General features: G+C 46.6%; 1 protein-coding gene across 1 annotated transcript in view; it reads right to left on the bottom strand.

Moving 5' to 3' along the window:
- The window catches only part of Papss1 (3'-phosphoadenosine 5'-phosphosulfate synthase 1), a 77,632-nt gene that overhangs the window by 23,890 nt on the left and 33,699 nt on the right, over positions 1 to 20,043 (bottom strand). Inside the window, exons 7-10 of the mRNA XM_041649171.1 lie at positions 18,637 to 18,748; positions 15,814 to 16,019; positions 14,653 to 14,788; positions 4,721 to 4,989 (exon numbers count right to left, since the gene is read on the bottom strand). Coding sequence (XP_041505105.1) covers positions 4,721 to 4,989; positions 14,653 to 14,788; positions 15,814 to 16,019; positions 18,637 to 18,748 — 723 coding nt within the window. The remainder of the gene's footprint in view (positions 1 to 4,720; positions 4,990 to 14,652; positions 14,789 to 15,813; positions 16,020 to 18,636; positions 18,749 to 20,043) is intronic.

The following is a 20,043-nucleotide window of genomic DNA, read 5'->3' on the forward strand; positions in this document are numbered from 1 at the left end:
ACTACAAGACCTGTTTTGGATACCAGCTGCACAAGACGATCCCAACTTGGTTAGCTGAAATGGTGCACATCTTGTACAACATTCTGGCCAGACCTCCACAAAATACTCAGAGACTATTTGCAATTTTAAAAGACATTGATCTTGACATTTAGCCATCATTTTACTTTCACAGGATCCCCCAGAAAGAACGTCGCCCCCATGAAGCTGGAAGTAATTCTAGAGGACGACGTCCCCTCTCCCAGTAAAATTTACCCCTGGGTTTAGGGACATCATTTAGGGGTTGGGAGATTGGGGGAGGAATTTTATAAGCTCAGGGATCATTTTGAAGAAAAAAAAAGAGAGGGAATGATGGGATAATAGATTTATAATTGTGAGTTACTGCTTTTAGACAAATATATTGGTATCCATTCTTGTATATTGATACAAAGTTAAATTATATTGACTATTGTATGCATCCATGTTTCTATCTCTGTTTAAAACATTTTTTATGTATTGACATATATTGTATTGATAAATATATATTGTATATATTTACCATATTGCAGTGTACATTTCTACCTCTGATTAAGATACTTATATAATGTTTGTGTATTGACATGTATTTACCATATTGCAATGTATATTTGTACAGTGTTTATATTTGGAGGTCATTATCCTCATTTGTTACACAGTTGTTTATTGTCTTAGTCTTTAAGTTAGATAGATATTGAGAATTATATAGATAAATAGTCATCTAAGTTTGTCATTTATAATCAGACTAATCAGGTTCTCTAGATATATAGAGATTATACTCAGTATAGATAGATAATCTTCAACCTCTTCAAAGAGCTGTAGAAAATGGCCTTTAATCTAACTCAGAGTTTCGTGATAGTGAGACACTATTGCTCCTGGCAACACCGCTCTATTCCCGAGAAAATGTTGAGCACCAAAGACACTCCACCTGGAGCCTTTCTATTTGGCAGAACTGGCCTTTGGGCAAAGAAATGCCCATACCTCAACCACTGACAGAGATACAGAGCGTGCATCAATGGATAAAACAAGACTGTCATATCCTGCCAAGACAGGGTAAGATAGTTTTGAAAAGTTCCTTGCCTTTAATAATGGTATGTCAGTTATGTTAGGCCTTAGCCAAAATTGGTTGACTCAACATTGCAAACGAGACTTTAGGTAATTGCCCAGGTAGTCAGTTGTCTCTGTCAATTGTTGCACATTTTGGATATATCTCGTTTGTTGAGTAGTGTTTATTCCCTTCTCAGATCTTTGACGGAGTTGAAGATTATATAATTGTAGTTACTCTCTACATTATTTGGACTCCTTGAGATAGAATGTTTAGCAAAGCTTTTGTTCTCAATATTGTTTGTTATATTTATTATTTGTTGTTATTGTATATAGTTGTATTTGGTTTGGTTCTGTCTTATTTAGACAAAAAGGGGAGATGTAGGGATAAGTCCCACCCCTTGGGGGCGTGTTCGCCTCGGGCTAATGTTTGCCTATAAATTGGTAATTGTGCTCCCAGCCGTTGCTTCTGCTTTCCTGGTCTCCGCGGGAACGGTGGTTCTGTAAATCTATTTCTACATTAAAGCTATATATATATATATTTACAATCTGTCTGCATTCATTTACGCCATTACACCCATCATCCAGGGAAGTCAGGACAAGAACTCTAGGCTGGAACCTGGAGGCAGGAGCTGATGCAGAGATCATGAAGGGTGTCAGCTTACCGAAGCTTGCTCATCCTGTTTTTTTGTAACACAGAGGACCACCATCACATGGTGAGTTAGACCCTCCCACATCCATCATAAATCAAGAAAATGTTCCATAGGTTTGCTACAGGCCAATCTTGTAGCAGAATTTTCTTAAGCAAGTGTGCCTCTTCCCAAATGACGACAGCTTGTGTCAAGTTGACAAAAGACTAGCCAGCACACTGCCCGAACATCATTTGGGTTATTCTCACACTGATAACATCCTAGAGAAACTCAAGTCAAAGGACTGGCTTAAAGTGATGAGGTTAGTGTTATCTGGTCCAGAAACAAAGTATTCTAAGGAGAACTCTGAGTGCTTGTGGAAGCACTCCAAGAAAACAAGACAAGGGTTGTGGGATCTCAGTTTCTCCAAACCAGGGGAACGCTCTTGGAATACGTTTTCGTGCTCCTCCCAGGTGTAGCGGATAACAGTGAATTTACTTCCGATTGCTCATTACTGCTTGCTGTTATTTTTCAATTAAATGTTTGACTATCCTTTCATGCCGCTATGGAAAAACATGTTTTTGCCATGTGTGGCTCGTCCTTGTGACTGTACACAGCTTGAACTCGTGAGAGCTTAACTCAGGTGGCCTTTCTTAACCCTCAGCGTATAAACTGTCTGGGGCAGTCCGCCTCACATATTGGCTCCATTCTCCCAGGCCCTACAGCCTCCAGAGCGGTGGTAAGTACCAACTAGAGGAACTGCTGAACAAAATGTGAAATGCAGGAACTAGATAGAAGTCAGGGAAGAATACGGTGAACACCAAGGCCATCGCTGGCCGATCCTAACCAACACCTTACACCCACAGAAAGGCGAGCAGCAGGGCTGTTAACGCATACAGTGTGGCAGTGTACTAGTGAACAGGGTCCAAACGAAGAGGCAATCACATTTTCATCTTTTAGCCTGTGGTTCTGTTTGTCTGCTTTTCTTGCATAAAGAGGTAACAGAGAATTCAGCCCCATTAACGAAGCTCCAATAAAGATTCATAAGCTCCATCCTAAATAGTCAAATGCTTGTATTCGCTTTTAAAATGTTGGAAAGAGTTTGTTTCACTAAATTACTTGGATCTTTTTAAAAATGAGTTTGACTCTCAGATAAATCTAAGTGTATTCATCTTCCTCTACGGGAAGGATGAAATGGTGCGGAAATAAAGTGCATTCCGTTTTTATCTTGAAAACACAAGAAGCTGGCTAGGAATTTCCCACTCACCACTTCTGAGGTCACTCAGCTGATTTATTAACTCATTCAGCAAATAAATTTTGAAAGCCTACTCTACTCTACCCTGAAACTGAAACCTAATTTCCATCATCTTTACGCACGAATATAAAAAGATCTAACATTCCATTTGACCACGGGCAGAATTCCAAAACCCTGCCCTCCTATCAGGAAGCAATTTTACTTCCTCATTCAATCACGTCCCAGTCCTTCACAAAAGAACCGGGAAGATTGTCTCCATGAAGGTCAGAAGTTAAGAACCAATACGGCTCTTCCAGAAGACTCAAAGACCTAAGTCTGGTTTCCAGAACACATGTTGGGTGGCTGACTACTGCCTGAAACACCACCTCCCAGGGGATCCAATGCCACTAGCCTCCTCCACAGATGCCTGTACTCATGTGCACGCACACAACCTCACAGACACACGCAGATACAAAGCTAAAAATATAATCTTTTGGGGAAATGACTGTCTTGCTGGACACTTTCCTAAAATAATTAATGCAGTTCACACTCAGATGGACACATGTACAAGAATGCCATTGGGACCAGGGACAAAACAATCATTTGGTTCTGCAAAGTTACACTAAAGGTACACGTACTGGGACTCCTGGGAGGTGGTGAGACCTCTAAGAGACGGGACTGAAGGGAGGGAGGTCATAGGGTCCCGTCCTTGACAGAAAGTGGCACTCCGGCCCCTTCCTCTTCCTTTCACTGGCAGACCACAATGCAAACACTCTGTTCTGCCATTCACTCCCACCCCGATGTGCCATCTTTATTACAAGCCCAAAAGCAACAAGGCCAACCAGTTATGTACTGAAGCGCTCAAATCATGAGCCAAATAAACCTTGTCTCTTCATAAGCTGATTAGTTACCTCAGGTGTTTGCTACAGTGAAAACAGCTGGCTGACACAATGGAGCCTCTTCGGCTCTTGAAAAATTTAGAAAAAGCAAATGTCACACTGCTCTGCCCCCTGCTCCAGGACTCCATTGAAAGAACAATATCAGCGTTGTTCTAGCCATGTCTGGACCTTGGCTGGTGGATACAAAACAGCTGTACACCGCTCCACTGTTCTTGCTGCCGTGTCTTCCTCGCAGCTGGGATTAAGAACCATAAAGACTCAAAGAAACCTCTCCCAACCTTCCTGATGACTGGAAGCCCACAGGGGGCTGAAGTAATAGGTGGCGGCGGGGCCTCTTTCCCAGCACCCCAGCACCCCAGCCGCCCGCTCGGCTAGCTTATGCCCGAAATAACAACACACAAACTGTATTCATTTAAACACTGCCTGGCCCTTCTGCCCTAGCCCTTACTGGCTAATTCTGATATCCCGATCAACCCATCTCTAATAATCGGTGAGCACCGGTCTTACCGGGAAGATTTTAGCCTAGTCCATCCTGGGTCAAGCTTCATGGCGTGTGTCTGCCTGGGAGCTGGGAGTATGGCGTCTCCCTGAGGCGTCTGCTCCCGAGAGCAGAGCTGTGGAGTCTCTGAGCTCACTTCCTCTTCCTCCCAGCATTTTGTTCTGTTTACTCCTCCCACCTATCCTCTAACCAATAAAATGGGCCAGGGCAGTGCCTTTATTAGCCAATGACCTTCCTCCATCAGGGGGCAGCATTAGAGGACATTCCCAACAGCAGAGGAGCACTCTACTCAATGTTTGGAACACAACTAGTCATCAAAGAAAGGTCAGTATGTCAACTGGTGATGCTATAATGTTCCCAAGAGTGACTCTGGCACTGCACTGATATCCTAAAAGCAGCCTACCTCAGTTGGCCCAGCATACATCATAGGAGATGGAAAGATGGCCACCACCGTTGTCTCAGGATTCAAGATGCCCTCCTCCAGCACTGCAGCATGCTGCTTCATACGCCACATCAATGGGACATCGTCATCCTTCGTCCAGCCACCAAGGGGATGGAGGAGCAGGACGGGGCGCCGGTAGCCCCTCTCTAGAAGCTGCTTGTGGGTGTCCTGCATTAACAAAGCATGCCCGTTGTGCACTGGGTTGCGCAACTGAAATGCAAAGACAGCATCTGAAAAGAGAATTTCCAGGGTTAGGAGTTTCCAGCATCACCCTGCGTGGGACAAGCCATTCTTTCCTGACGAGGGCTACAAGTAACAAACATGCAAGCTCAGAATCCCAAATGGGTAAAGCCACAGACTGCTGACTGCTTATTCCAGGACAGTCAACATCTGTATCATTCGTGCTACTCCGTGTACTGCAGTGCTATGCCTGTAGTGTGGCAACTGCACTGTGGGACAGTTAGCCAGTCTCGGGCAAGGGCCTGGAGAGTTAATCACAGAAAGAGACCCGGGTCATCCTTGAAATAATGACATCTTGAAATTTGCAGGCAAATGTATGGAGCTAGAAATCATCATACTGAGTGAGGTAACCCAGACCCAGAAAGACAATTATCATATGTACTCACTTATAAGTGGTTTTTAAACATAAAGCAACGAAAACCAGCCCACAAATCAAAATCCCAAAGAACCTAGACAACAATGAGGACCCTAAGAGACATACATGGATCTAATTTACATGGGAAGTAGAAAAGACAAGATCTCCTGAGTAAACTGGGAGCGTGGGGACCATGGGAGAAGGTTGAATGGAAGAGGAAAGGCAGGGAGGAGAGCAGAGAAAAATGTAGAGCTTAATAAAATAAAATAAAGAAAAAAGAAACCACGGTTCCTTGGGTTATAAAGTAATTTCATAGAACAGAAGAATTGCCCTGGCACAGGAGCGGTTTTCACAGTTCTCTGAGCACCTGTAATACCACCCACCACCTGCCCTGTCGCCCATCACCTGCCACATCACCCCACCACCTGCCACGTCACCCACCACCTGCCATCACCCCACCACCTGCCACATCACCCCACCACCTGCCACATCACCCCACCACCTGCCATCACCCCACCACCTGCCACGTCACCCACCACCTGCCACATCACCCCACCACCTGCCACGTCACCCACCACCTGCCACGTCACCCCACCACCTGCCACGTCACCCACCACCTGCCATCACCCCACCACCTGCCACGTCACCCACCACCTGCCACGTCACCCCACCACCTGCTATCATCCCACCACCTGCCACGTCACCCACCACCTGCCATCACCCCACCACCTGCCACATCACCCCACCACCTGCCACGTCACCCACCACCTGCCACGTCACCCCACCACCTGCTATCATCCCACCACCTGCTATCATCCCACCACCTGCCACGTCACCCACCACCTGCCATCACCCCACCACCTGCCACATCACCCCACCACCTGCCACGTCACCCACCACCTGCCACGTCACCCCACCACCTGCCATCACCCCACCACCTGCCACATCACCCCACCACCTGCCACGTCACCCACCACCTGCCATCACCCCAGCACCTGCCACATCACCCCACCACCTGCCACGTCACCCACCACCTGCCACGTCACCCACCACCTGCCATCACCCCACCACCTGCCACATCACCCCACCACCTGCCACGTCACCCACCACCTGCCACGTCACCCACCACCTGCCATCACCCCAGCACCTGCCATCACCCCAGCACCTGCCACATCGCCTGCCATGATAACTTGACTCAGAAACTCTAATTTGCTTACTTTTATTCATTTTTACTTTTACTAAAAATAAAAATTATTCCCCTTCATTATTTTTAAGTATGTGTATGTCTGTGCAGGGGATATGCACATGAATACAGATGCCCTCAGAAACCAGAGATGCTGGATTTCCTAAGAGCTGAAATTAATTAAGGCAGTTGTGAACTGATCTCTGAACACCCAACCTGGGTGCTGGGAACCAAACGCAAGTCACTTTGAAGAGCAGTATAACTCTCTTTGGAGCCTCCCATCCCACCTTTCACAGTGGACATCATCTTCAATCTGACCCCTCTATCGCCACGACAGAAGTGCAGAAAGCTGTTACAAATGACTAGGATGTGGGTGTTTGGTTTTGTCATATCCCTTAATACTCAATGTTTGAAATACTATCGTTATCTTTTCCTGTTTCTAATGACGATACTAGAAGTTTGGACACTAAACATCTGATAGTCTTAAGCTGGTATTTCTCAGGGAGAAACAGTGGTGCCAGGGCTGTGCTTTGGAAGCCTTTACTGCTAAAGCAATATGCGATGTATTTCGATGAAATGGCATGAGAACTGAGCTCTGATTCGGAATGTGATGAGGGCATTCGAAGAGGTGAAGTAGTGGCAGAGAAGAGAGGAGAACGACTCAAGAGGCAGCGCTGAAGCTGAGTCAGAACACAGGGACTCAGTGCACTGTGATCTCTGCATATGATTTAAAGTCCTGTAACAACATGCTTTAAAAGAGAAGACACGTGTGGGGGATCTGAAGCAGAGCTGCTTTTAGATCCAGTTCCACAACCCTCACTTCTGCAAAGTTTACCAGGAGACTCCTGATCGTATATGAAAGCAAATTTGACCACTAAGAAGCCTTGAAGGCATTCGGGGCTTTGCAAGCCACGGGGCTCTGTTGTAACCGCTCGACCCAAATGCCACAGTGCAAATGTGTCTGGGGACAGCACCTGGACCCTTAGCCTGGCTATCTCTGGCTATCTACCAGTACATGTGACTGCCAGACTTAGCGTGCCAGCTAGCTCACAGAATAAGTCAGGACAGGAAGAAGTAAAGTAAAATTCCAGCTAGGAGGAAATGTGTGGCGGCATTCCTGCTCTCCAGAGGGGATGTGAACATAAAATCATCTATCCTGTCAAAGATGGAGGGCACATAGCTGGATGTAAACCCCAGTACAGGACAATCACATAATATTCTGAAAGCTTCTTGGAAAGGATGCTGGTACCAAGCAAGGGCTAGGAATGGAACGTGAAGCAGCCTGTGACATTCAGTAGAGAACTGGCCCAGTGAGACTGTACAAGTTTGACACAGGAAGGAAGGGGGTACAGACACTAGAGATAAAACTGCTGGACGCATTTCCACATAAAACAGAACTCTGCCAACAGTTCCAGTTTATCTCCTTTCTTAATCAATGTGTCCCCTAGGGCCAGTTCACCTCATAGACCATATACACCCTGCACACCGTGATGAGGTTACAAGTGCCAAGGGTACTAGGCTGGACTTGCAAATTGGTTATTTCAGCAAAACTTGGCCCCAAGCTCAGATCACCTCTCCACCTGCCTCTTAGTGCCCCAACATCACCCAAGAGTCAACTCCTGCTGTCTTGTGCCCATCTCCCATCCTGCCCCCTAGCTTTGGAGACCGGTATCTAATCTCGCGTCTAGAACGCTCCAGCTCGCCTTCTCCCGCGCATGTGCTTAGACACCAGCATCTGTCCACATGGGTCTGCACTGACTGTTCTCCCTCTGCAGTCTGACCACGCAGCGGACAGGGACAGGGAGGGTGCAAACAGAAGAAAGCTCCAGTTCAGACAAGCCCTGAACAGTGGGGTAACGGTGGGGCTCCCGTGCCTCGGGAGTCAGCAGTTTATTCGGAGAAGGAAAGAGCAAGGGTGTGGTTAATGACACCCAGTTCTTTCGAGTCCTGCAGGGAAGGATTAGAACTGCTTGGAAAGACGGGCGCTGACAGTGTGGAGCGGACGTGATGAAGGAGCAGAACATGGCCTCTTTCTTCACTTCCATGTGAAACTGCTGGGCTGCATTCACCCAGCCAACTGGTTTCTTCCTGCTCTGCCACCCAGTGAGCATGAGCATCTTGCCAAATGCCAATGGTGCCCTGCTTTCTGTCTCTGTGTGAACGTCTACCACGGCCTTTGCAGCCCAAATGTCACACAGAGCCCTGGGCTTCTAAACTCACCAGCCTCTTACCTAAGCCCTCTTTAAAATAAAAGGCAGGAGCCACTGCAGAGAACTTGAGGGAGGAGTGTCCGTACATAGACTATTTCAGTATTGCTGTCTTTGGGGTTCATGCTTGGTTATGCCTAGTCTCCTAATTAATTTTTACACAACCATAATCAAACATGACATGTCAGACTCCGCTGGGCCTAACCCCGTTTCTCACTGCACCTGGAGCAGCAGGACTCACTGCCGGGCTGTGTGCCGCCCTACTGCCATGCTCACTCAGGAACTGCCCACACTCCACCATCAGAGGTACTCCATTACTATGTGGTATCTCAGCCATATCTCTACCGCCTGATTCCCAGCTCATCACTATAGGCATCGCTAAATCATCTCAGTACTCAGTTTACATTCTGTCTTCCCACCGTGGGCATCACTGTCTCAACCCCAGCCCCACCCAGTCCATTCCTCCCCTCCTTCCCAAACTCCTACGTAAAGCTGTCTGTGTAAAGGACGGCGCAGTGTGGCAAGCTCTCCTTCCCTGCGCTCGGGACGCCCCCACCAGGCCAAGAGGCAACATGGTAAGAAGCAAGGGAAACTGGAGCCCTTTCCTTTCACAGGTGAAGGGGGAAGAGGAGAGCAGAGAAGGCCCTTTTCGAGCTGTGTTTCACTGCTAAGAAAGTAAAGGACATTGTCAGCATTTCCTGATGGTGAAAACAGCAGCAGCTCCTGGGTGTGTATAGCACAGGTCACGTGATAACCCATCGATTGGCATGGGCAGCGGGAACTGGCAGGACCTACTGCAAGAGCTAGAAGGACCAAGCTCTGCTCCAGCTGAGTGACCAAAGACAATGGCAGTCAGTGAGGGAGGGAGGGGAAGAGGAGGGAGAAGAAGGGAGGGGAGAAGGGGAGAGACTGACTGGGTGAAGGAATGAATGACTGAGTGAATGAACGAGACAATGAGCAGGAAAAGTCTTCCCAAATGCCAGCATTCTTCCTCAGAGTTCTTGGGCCCATGCTTCACTCCCAGCCCCAAGCGGGACCCACAGACACAACTTCTGCTTTTTCTTCTCTTCTCAGTAAGTGTCCACACACCACCGGAAAAAGGCTACTAACTGCCACTTTAACCACCCCAAACTCAAAGAACGGGCATTGCTTGTTTTCCCTAAACCATCATAGCAGCCCAACGAGACAGCGTGGACCAGAGTCCGCAGCTGACAGATCATGCAGGGAGTCGGGGCTCTTCAAGAGGGTCTTTGTGAAGGGACAGGAAGGATCGTCCCTCTGCCATCAGGACTGTCATCAGGAGGGATCAGTAAAGCAGTGACAGGGTGCCTGGGTAAGCACACATATATTGATTAGAACTAGGGAGGGATCGATAAAACAGTAATGGGGCGCCCGGGTTAATGCACATATATGGGCCACCAATTTTCACAAGCTCGTACTCTCACACCGTGAAGCATAGTAACAAGAAACTGCCAGTCTCAAGCTGTTGGGTAGGCAGCTCTTTCGCTGACTGGTCTCTGTGTGCTTACTCTCCACACCTGTCTCTGCTGTCTGGCCAAGATACACAGGCTCCTCCAGGACTTACTGGGGAGAGGCACCAAGCTCCTGGGTCAAGGACAGAAGGCTCCAGCTGGCAACCAGAGGATTAGGAAGAAACATCTGGAGGAGCCTTGCCAACCCGTAATGCCTCCATACCACACCTACATTAGCCCTCACCGGGCCTCTCACACGGCTATCTCACAGCCAAGCCCACCATGCCCACAGCAACTCCTCACAGAACGATGACCTGTGCGCCTCCTCACAGAGCCCCACACACAGCATCTCACTGTATCGCCCTACAGCACTATCTCACAGCACTGTCTCCTATGCAAATCCCTGCTGGGCACACGGCTCATACCTGGAATCTCAGTGCACAGGAGGCTGGGACAGAAGAATACCATCCCAAAGCCAGCCTAGCTATAGAGTGAGAGCATCTCAGGAAACGGGAGGGAGGGAGGGAGGGAGGGAGGGAGGGAGGGAGGCAGGCAGGCAGGCAGGCAGGCAAGGCATTGCTTCCTGCCCCTACTTGATGTTGCCAGTTCAATCTCCCAGCACTTGTGGGTTCCCATAGCTACACCCATCTCTTTTTCCATGTTTATTTCATTAACTTTAGACTCTATCCAAGGGTGCTTCTGCTTGCAGGCAGAATCTGCCAGAAAGGGATTTTCTTCAGCTGGTTTCTTCATCTCTAGCTCATTGCTGTTAGCATAAGCAAACACACTAACTTCACTCCCTCACCAACCTCCTCTATTGCCCTCAACTTTGCCTGAGATGTCCTTCTAACATTTCTATGCATCTTTAAAGCAGCCTGTAATTCAACAGCTCAACAAAAGCCCTTGTGGACAGACCCAAACTGTGCAGCACCACGCTGGCCTGAAGGAAGAATGTGAACTTAACAGACTCATAGGCTGCCCAGTGAAATCCCTCCTTCTCTGTAGGCTGCCCAGTCAGTCAATCATCTGGATTCCAAGAACCCACTGTTAGTAAACAGCTCACCTCCTGATTAACAATTCAGGCAACAGGGAAATCTCAATCCTCCCAGCTACAAAAAGGACTCCAACACTGAACTGTCCCATCCATGTTCACAGGACAACACTCTACACAGGTCACAGACACACTTAAGATAAAGTGGAGAGGAGCAAACAGAGGCATGGCCACACGGCAGATGAAAATGGGGACTACTCCTGCTTTCTCTCTCTTGAACACATCGGCACGCAGGCCGGTTGTCACTGGCTTCCTAATGAGTAAACAAGAGCTGCCCAGTAAACTCCCTTGGTCTGTTGCTTATTTGCCTTGGTCTAAAATGGAAAAGGAAACAAAATAACACCACAAATCTTCCTCGTTTGATGTAAGGCTAATAACTGGCTCTCGGCTACTTTAAACAAAGTCGCAATCATTCATTATGCAACAAGTTCCCTAAATGACTTAAAATGTTTGGCTCAGGAAGAGCACAAAACAGATGGAGTAGTAAAGTCTCTAATTATGAACAATAATCCCATGATAAGATGTCTCAACAGAGCCAAATAATTGACTAACATCGATTCAAGATACGAATTCAGATTTTGGCAAAAACAAATTAAGAGGTCTCAAAAAAGTTCTAAATGTGTTTCTGTTCACCACCAGAATCAGGAGGGAGGGATGGAGGAAGGGAGGAAATGAAATGCCCTACCTATTATTACTGATTATGAATAAAAGGCCCAACTAGAAATGTCTTAAATAATTTAAATATATAGTATCTCTTTAATATGAAGTCTGGAGATAAATGACAAAGTCAACACAGAACACGTATTTGGGATTCTCATGAACACAGAATGGCTGCAAGAACTCCAAAGACTCCGTCCTCACTGACAGCACCCGGATGGGAAAATGGCAGGCAAATGGTTTCTTTCTTTTTCTTTCTTGGTGATAATACAGTTTCTTGTCAAAAAGGACTTTTTTTTTTTCCTGGAAGCTGTTTCTCTCCTTTAAAGGGCAATGGCGAGAGGCAGCCTTCATGGCTCCGTGAATCTCGTATTATCTAAGGGAATCGCAAGCCACTGTTGCGCGTGTCAGATGAGTTCCGGTGTGTCTGAAAGCAGGAAGTGAAGCCGCAGTCGGCCTGCCATTGCGTGTAACACTCAGAAGTCACCAGATGTTAAACCACGGTGATGGGGATTCTCGTCAACTGACTGTATCTAGAATTAACTAAGATTCCACTCTCCACTGACTGAACAACTACTGGATTCCTGGAACTTCCACTGGTAGGCAGTCATTGTCAAACTAGCTGGACCACAGCCCATAAACCATTCTAATAAATCCCCTTTAGACGATAGATGGATGGATAGATAGATAGATAGATAGATAGATAGATAGATAGATTGATTCATTCTGTAAGTTCCATTTCTCTAGAGAACCCTGACTAATACACCAAGTATCTGCTCCAAATTCACAGAGAAGTTCAGAGACACAGGGAGGTCCTATCCTGCAACTGAAGGAACCAAACAGGAAATGCGAATGAATAATGAATGAGGCAGGCTGAGCAGAATCATTGGGCAGGGTGTGGACATCAGAAGATTCCATGTCTACACTACCTTATTGTCATATGACTTCAAATTCCAACCAAGTGCAGCGGGCTCAACTAAGGAGTAAACAGATACCCCTTCTCTAACCTTCACACCAATGCAGGCAGCCTAGCTTCAGCCTAGCCGCACAGAAACTTATTCTCCTGCTGTGTGCCCGGTGCTATTCACAGATCTCAACTGATCTCATTTCAATTTTTAAAATAAAACCCTGACCATTATAAGGCACTTGGGAGGCAGAGGCAGGCAAATCTTTGTGAGTTTCAGACCAGCCAGAGCCACTGTGAGACCCTATTTCAAATAAATAAATTAAACTTTATGTATTAGGTTCCATAAGTGTACTCACCAACTGCCAATGAGCCTTACAAAGGAAAATAAGTATGAAACAACCAAATGGTCAGACAGGATGTTATCTTGGATGTTATTTAGGACTCTAAACAATCTGAAGCCAAGATGACTGCTGGGGTTGTGGGGGGCTCTCCTGTCCCCACCGCTCTCTTGTCATCTGGGACAGAGGCTGCAGGCTCTCAGGGAGAGCTGAGTCTTTCACCATCCATTCCGCACTGCTCACACCACGTTCACTCACCCCTCCCGCTGCATCCAGGCATCCTCACAGAAAGCATTAAGGAGCAGCATTGGGGCTTAGGGCCCTGCCACCTCTGCTGGTGGTTGACACAGACGACAGTAACAATGGCAGAACACTTAACCTCTTATCAGTCTGGCCAAGTCTAAGGAAATGCTCTTGTCACCAAAGCACCTTCAATTTCCGAGGCACACGGGCAGAAATGTCTGGTCCACACGGAAACATATCATTTACCAACACCCATGCAGCGCACATGGTGAGAAGATGCTGTCCTGGGGCGCTTGGAGTACAAGGCTGCGGAGAATAGCACCTCAGCAATTCCAAACACAATGCTCCCCTTCATCACAATCCAGAATGATGACAGCACTGTAGGTGCTCCCCTTCACCCCAACCCAGAATGATGAGAGCATTGTAGGTGCTCCCCTTCACCCCAACCCAGAATGATGAGAGCTCTGGAGGTGCTCCCCTTCACCCCAACCCAGAATGATGAGAGCTCTGGAGGTGCTCCCCTTCACCCCAACCCAGAATGATGAGAGCTCTGGAGGTGCTCCCAGACTACTCGTGAAACAGCTTCATCCTGCTGCTGCTCAATGTCTTCTTTACCCAGAAAAGTCCCTTCTCGTGTTGACTTTTGAGCCTCAGCACTCGGCACAGGAGCAGACAGACACACAACAAATGCAGGTTAATGGAATAGACACGGTAAGGTGGCATTGCTCCATCATTTGTTCCATGAGACACCCCTGGCGTGAGAGCAGTTCTGATAAATTCTCTTACATAGTTCTGCTCAGCTTTAACATGTGAGTTTTATAATAAACAGCCAATGTGCTATGAACATCTATCTTTCACACCATATGCAAAATGTCATATCAACTTCTAAGAAAAGCAGGCTGTGGTGGCACACGCATTCATTCCCAACACTTGGGAGGCAGAGGCAGGTGGATCTCTGTGAGTTCAAGGTCAAGCTGGTCTACAAAGCAAGTTCCAGAACAGGCTCCAAAGCTACAGGGAAACCCTATCTCGAAAAATAGAAAACAAAAATAAAAACAAAATTCTAAGAAGGTATCAAAATACAAAAAAACCTACAGAGGCCTGGCTGATTGCCGCTTTTCTGTCTATTCCACTGCCTCAGGCACCTTTAGTTAGCGCCCTTCTCTATAAATTTGATAGTGTCAGGAAACCTCTGGAACGCCAAGGAGCCTCATACTAGGCGAACAGGCCAGCTTCTTACCAGCATTCATGTCTTTAAACTTCTGCTTGAGCTCGGTAGGAGTAAGACGATACTGGTCAAGGCCATCACCCCAGTAAATGCGGTCGAGGACCTGAAGGTCTCCTCCAATCAGCCAATCGCCTTGTTCCATAACCATCTGACAGGAAGCAAAAGGAAATTATTTGCCACAACAGAAGCAGGACCAGTACTCTCCCACGAGCTAAGCGCAGCTTCTACAAGCAAGTTGGTCTCTATCCTAAAGGCCAAGCTAGGCCTATGAGCATCACTGATGAAAGACGCTGCAGAAATACCATAATACAGTATTTGAAGGAATTTCTGAAAAGCGACCAAAACCTAAGTGAATGATTATTATAACTTTTCAGTTAAAAAAGAAAAAAGAAAAATGGCATTTCCCCCGCTGTTATTAGATTTTGGTTAACAGAATGACATATAACCTACGGGTATCTCATCTTGTGTGGGACACCCTCAGGACCCACGTTTACAGGCCGCACCTGAAGCCTACCCTTTCCCTACACCGCGCTGCTTGGTGCCTACATACACTTCATTTTTTTCTAAAGTTCAGAATCTACTTTAAAACACTAGACAACTGACAGATATTTGCCTTCAATACTGACATTTCCACACTCAACACACAAATGAGGCACTTTGGGGAGATGAATCATGTTTCTCTAATTTTCCACAAGAATGTGATGTTAAGAGGTCGGAAATATTAAGCCGCCCTGGTGTGGGCCCCCACTGCAGCCCCCTCGTATCCTTCTTGTAAGAACACATTTTAATATATTTCCCTACCACTATATTCCAAGAGAACGAACCTTTGCCTAACGCGTCCAAGCCCTGAGTTCCGAGGCAGCCGAGCTCAGCACCTGGTGCACAGCAAACACTGTAAGCTATGGGTTACCCGCTGGAGTATACATACAGCTAAGCGCAGGCTTAGCATGCACAGGGCTCTGGACTTAATCCCCAGCATCAACAATTTCAAAAAAAACTACAAAGAGTTACTGAATAAATATTTAGATGAGTCAAAACAACAAGACCATCTGCTCATTACACTCATCTAAGAGCCAGTCTCGATTCTGCGAAACTTCACAGCCCAGAGGAACAATTAACACACAGCCAACGGCCACATTTCAACACAAATGTTACTGTCAGATGAGTCAAGACCTTAATGTAGGGGTGGTTCTTGCATGTTGTTCCCCACTGTCTGGCACAACGCTCCTCTTTCCGGTGCTCAAAAAATTCAGGATTTCGAAGAATGGCTACACGGCGGCCCTCATACATCAGAGCGAATGCTGTAGAGCCGTCCAACCTCTCTTTGTCCTCATGCGTAGCTGTCAGAACTATGGGCACTGACAAGTTGATGACCCCTCCTGCAGGACACAAAAGAACACAAAGTGCACAGCTTACTCAGTGGGTCTTAGGATAGTCACCTTCGTCTTTAGTGACACAATTCAAAACAACAACAACAACAACAATAAAGAAGCAGGGCCAGTGAGAACGCTCAGCAATTGAGGGCACTTGCTACCACACCTGACAAACAAGAGTTCGAACCCTGGAATCCACATGGTAAAATGGATGAACTGACAGCCACACGTTTTCCTCTGTCCTCAACATGTGTGCTGTGGTGTGAATGATTACACATGCACACACACATGAACATACATACAATGAATTACTGATTAATTAATGCAAACATTTTTAAAGAGCCAATGACTGTCTCTTGAGTACCTGGCACAAAAGAATCAGAAGCAACTAATTTATTCAGAAAGTTAGAAAAGAAAGAGAAGAAGAGAAGAAAAGGGGGGATGATGTGGGATGCCCTGCTGTATGCTACATATATGTGTGCTTTCATTGCTTGATGAATAAAACTGTTTCCGCCAAAGGCCAAGAAAAATATAGCTAGGTGGGAAATCCAAACTAAGAAGCAGAGAGAAGGAAGGCAGAGTCAGGGAGATGCCATGTCATCACTGAAGGAGTAACATGCCGGAATATCACCAGTAAGCCACAGCCTCGTGGCGATACACAGATTAATAGAAATGAGTTGATTTAGTTGTGAGAGCTAGTCAGTAATAGTCTGAGCTATTGGCTGAACAATTACAATTGATATCAAACCTCTGAGTGTTATCTTATAAGCAGCTGTGGGGACCCGCGAGCGAAAAAGAAATCGGTCCAGGGGCACCAGGGGGGCAGAGAAAAATATTCAACTATGGAGGAAGGAAGAGGAAGGGAAGCAAAGAGATGGGATAGGGAAAGAGGGAAGAAGGGGTGGGAGAGGAGGGAGGAAAGGAAAGAAGAGAAAGGGGGAGGGAAGAGGATAGGATATGATGGGAAAGAAGGAGGAAGGGAATGAGAGAGGAGGGAGGGAGGAATGGGGGAGGAAGGAAGGGGATAGAGAAGAAAAAGAAGGGGAGGGAGAGGAGAGAAGAATGAAAGAAAAGTGAAAGAACCCACACATACCACATACTAATTCTCACAAGTCACCCCATAGTCCTTGGGGAGGAATTTTAAACAGAACTGTAGAAGTAAAGGAACTCGTTTACAAAAGACGCATCAGATGGCTATGGCTATAACACTGTACATCCCACAATATGAATGAGACCAAGAACTCTATCTCATTTCCAAGATAGACACAAATGACACAAATAACTACATTTCAAGTAGCAAATTGATTATGCATCCATGACAAAGATAATCCAGGTTTTTTATTTATTTAATCATTGGGGGGGGGTTGTGTGTGTGTGTGTATGAGTAGGTGTATATATAGGCCAGGGAAGGGTGATGTGTCTTTCTTTATCACCCTACACCTTGCTCCCTTGAGATAGGTCTCTCACTAAACTGACAGCTCAGGAAGGCTGCCTGGCCACCAAACTCTCAGGAGCCACCTGTCAACACTGACATCACAGTTACTCGTGGCCATGTCTAACTTTTACATAGGACCTAGGAATCTGGACTGAGGTCCCTCTTCTTTCAAAGCAAATGCTCTTACCCACCTAGACATTTGCCCAGCCTTCCCCCTTTAAATTACATTTTTAATATAGTCAGAATCAAACCAATGTCAGGTGTACCTGGCCAAGAAATAAAAACAGTAGCCAGCGGTTCCAATTACTCCAAAATGTGATACCAGTGAGCCCAAAGCACAGTCTCAGTTCCCAACCTGTGGCGCTCTACATGTTTTGCTTTGCATTGCTTTCTTTGGTTTTGGAGACAGACTCTCTCTCTATAGCCCTCGCTATCCTGGAACTGGCTATATAGACAACGTTAGCCTCAAACTCACTGAAATCTACCTTTCTCAGTATTAAAGGTATGCACCATCACACCCAGACGCAGGGTGTGTGTGTGTGTGTGTGTAAGTCACTATGACATATATGGGCTAGAAAAGTAGAGTAGACTCTTAAATTCCTACTGGGATTTCTACACAGAAGAAATCCTACCGTGTAGAGAATCATGGACAAAGCCGTCAGCCATCAACAAATCCGGATATACTTCTAAAATGACCAGGAACAGGTTAAGACGGAAAACTAATTAATCACTGTGCACTAAACTCTAAGTTGAGTCACTCCTGAGCAGACAAGTAAAGACTACCACTGACTCGAAAGAGAGAAATAAAAATGCAGCATTTAATCTTTACAGAAAACAAACACACAAACAAACAGACCCTGAGTTTGCAGGCTTCGTAGAGGAATGGTTCAGGGTGTATGAGCCTGGGGGGGGGGGGGGGGAGCACTCCATAGTGGCCAGGCTGGCATGGCACAGGGAACAACTGGCTTTTATGACTCACTTTCTGTCCTGATCACAGATTCTCCTTCCTCCTCCATAACGAATAACAATTACAGGAAGGAAAAGGAAGAGTGGAAATAAGATCCCAGAGTTCACTTAAAGTGTCCCAGCGGAGCTTGGCCACGACTGCCTTTGTGGAAAGTGACAAACCCTGCAGTCATGCCGGACCTCCTCCACACCCAGTTGGATTTCAGATGCAGACCGTCTTACCATCCAGAAGGCAATCGAAATGAAGGCACTGCAAGTATTCCCTCTCTCTCATGAAGCCATTCAGAGGAGTCGCCCAACCTTCTGCCAAAACCTGCACCCACTGCATATCCACCTAGGAAATGAGATTGTAAATAAAAAAACGCTTATTTCATGTACTCATGAACCCAGGCAGCAAAAAGTGTTATGCATTTGATTTCAAAAGCAACGGCAACAAACATGTCAGCAGTGGCTGTGGATCCCACAAACTGAAGAATGAACAGGAACCCTGGAGGACAAACTGTTCTTCTATCCCATCTGTAACACACTACCCTCCACTTCCTTCCATCGAGGACAGCCTCCCCTAGGCCAGTGGTTCTTGAACGTTACTGTGTTTCAGACAACCTCTAGGAGGTGTGCTACAGTGCTGACTGCCAGATGGGCCTGGTAGGGCAAACCTAATCCTCACACTTGGGAGGCAGAGACAGGCGAGCAGATCTCTGAGTTTAAGGGCAGCCTGGGATAGACAGCAAGCTCCAAGTCAAGCCAGGCTGAACGGCGAAAGCCTGTCACACAGCAAGCAGACAAACAAATGCATATTGCTTCACATTCAATTTCCAAGGTAGTGGAAATCTTCTAACTCTGTCAAGTTCCTAGAACTGCTGTCAGTGAAGATCTGGAAGCTGCATGTTGAAAGTCACTATCTCCCTTTCCTCCTTGTTTGTTTTGTTTTGTTTTGTTTGTTTTTCAAAGCAGTGTTTTTTGCTTTGTAGCCCTGGCTGTCCTGAAAATCACTCTGTAGACCAGGCTGGTCTCAAACTCAAGGAGATCGGCCTGTCTCTGCCTCCTGAATGCTGGGATTAAAAGCGTGCGTCGCCACCGCCCAGCTGACAGTCACTACCCTAAACCAAAAGATACTTTATACAAAATATTTACCAAGAAGTCTCTTCCCCAGACAGTAACTGCATCTTACAAGGAACACTACTGCTTAAACGTCCAGACTTGTGGTTACATCCCAACAGAACAGTAAAAAAAACTGGTGAACTGCATACCTCATACAGCAATGGATCCCCAATGAGAAAAGACTACGCCCGTGGGCCATGGTGTGCACTAAAATGGAGTCTCCCATTCATTCCTAAAGCACAATGGCCATGTGTGTGCAAGGAAACAGCAAACAACATGAGGAATTACACAGCCTCAATTCATAAACCTTTCCTAAACCCATGATAGGGGTTGTTGCTTATCTCAGTCTGGGCGGCATCTGTTAGGCGCTGAATGCCTGTATTCCTGCGAGCTTCCTTACTTGAAGCCTTGGCCTTCTATATGACTAAAGGGAATCTGTGAGGAAGCTGGGAATGGGCGACCAGCAGCGTGCCTTGTGGGTGGGTGCCAGACACTGAATCCACAGGCTCCCGGACTGAAGGAAGCTCT

The sequence above is a fragment of the Microtus oregoni genome, unplaced genomic scaffold, assembly GCF_018167655.1.
Source record: "Microtus oregoni isolate MIOR12 unplaced genomic scaffold, Mior012 000000F_ref0000247, whole genome shotgun sequence".
Classification (NCBI taxonomy): domain Eukaryota; kingdom Metazoa; phylum Chordata; class Mammalia; order Rodentia; family Cricetidae; genus Microtus; species Microtus oregoni.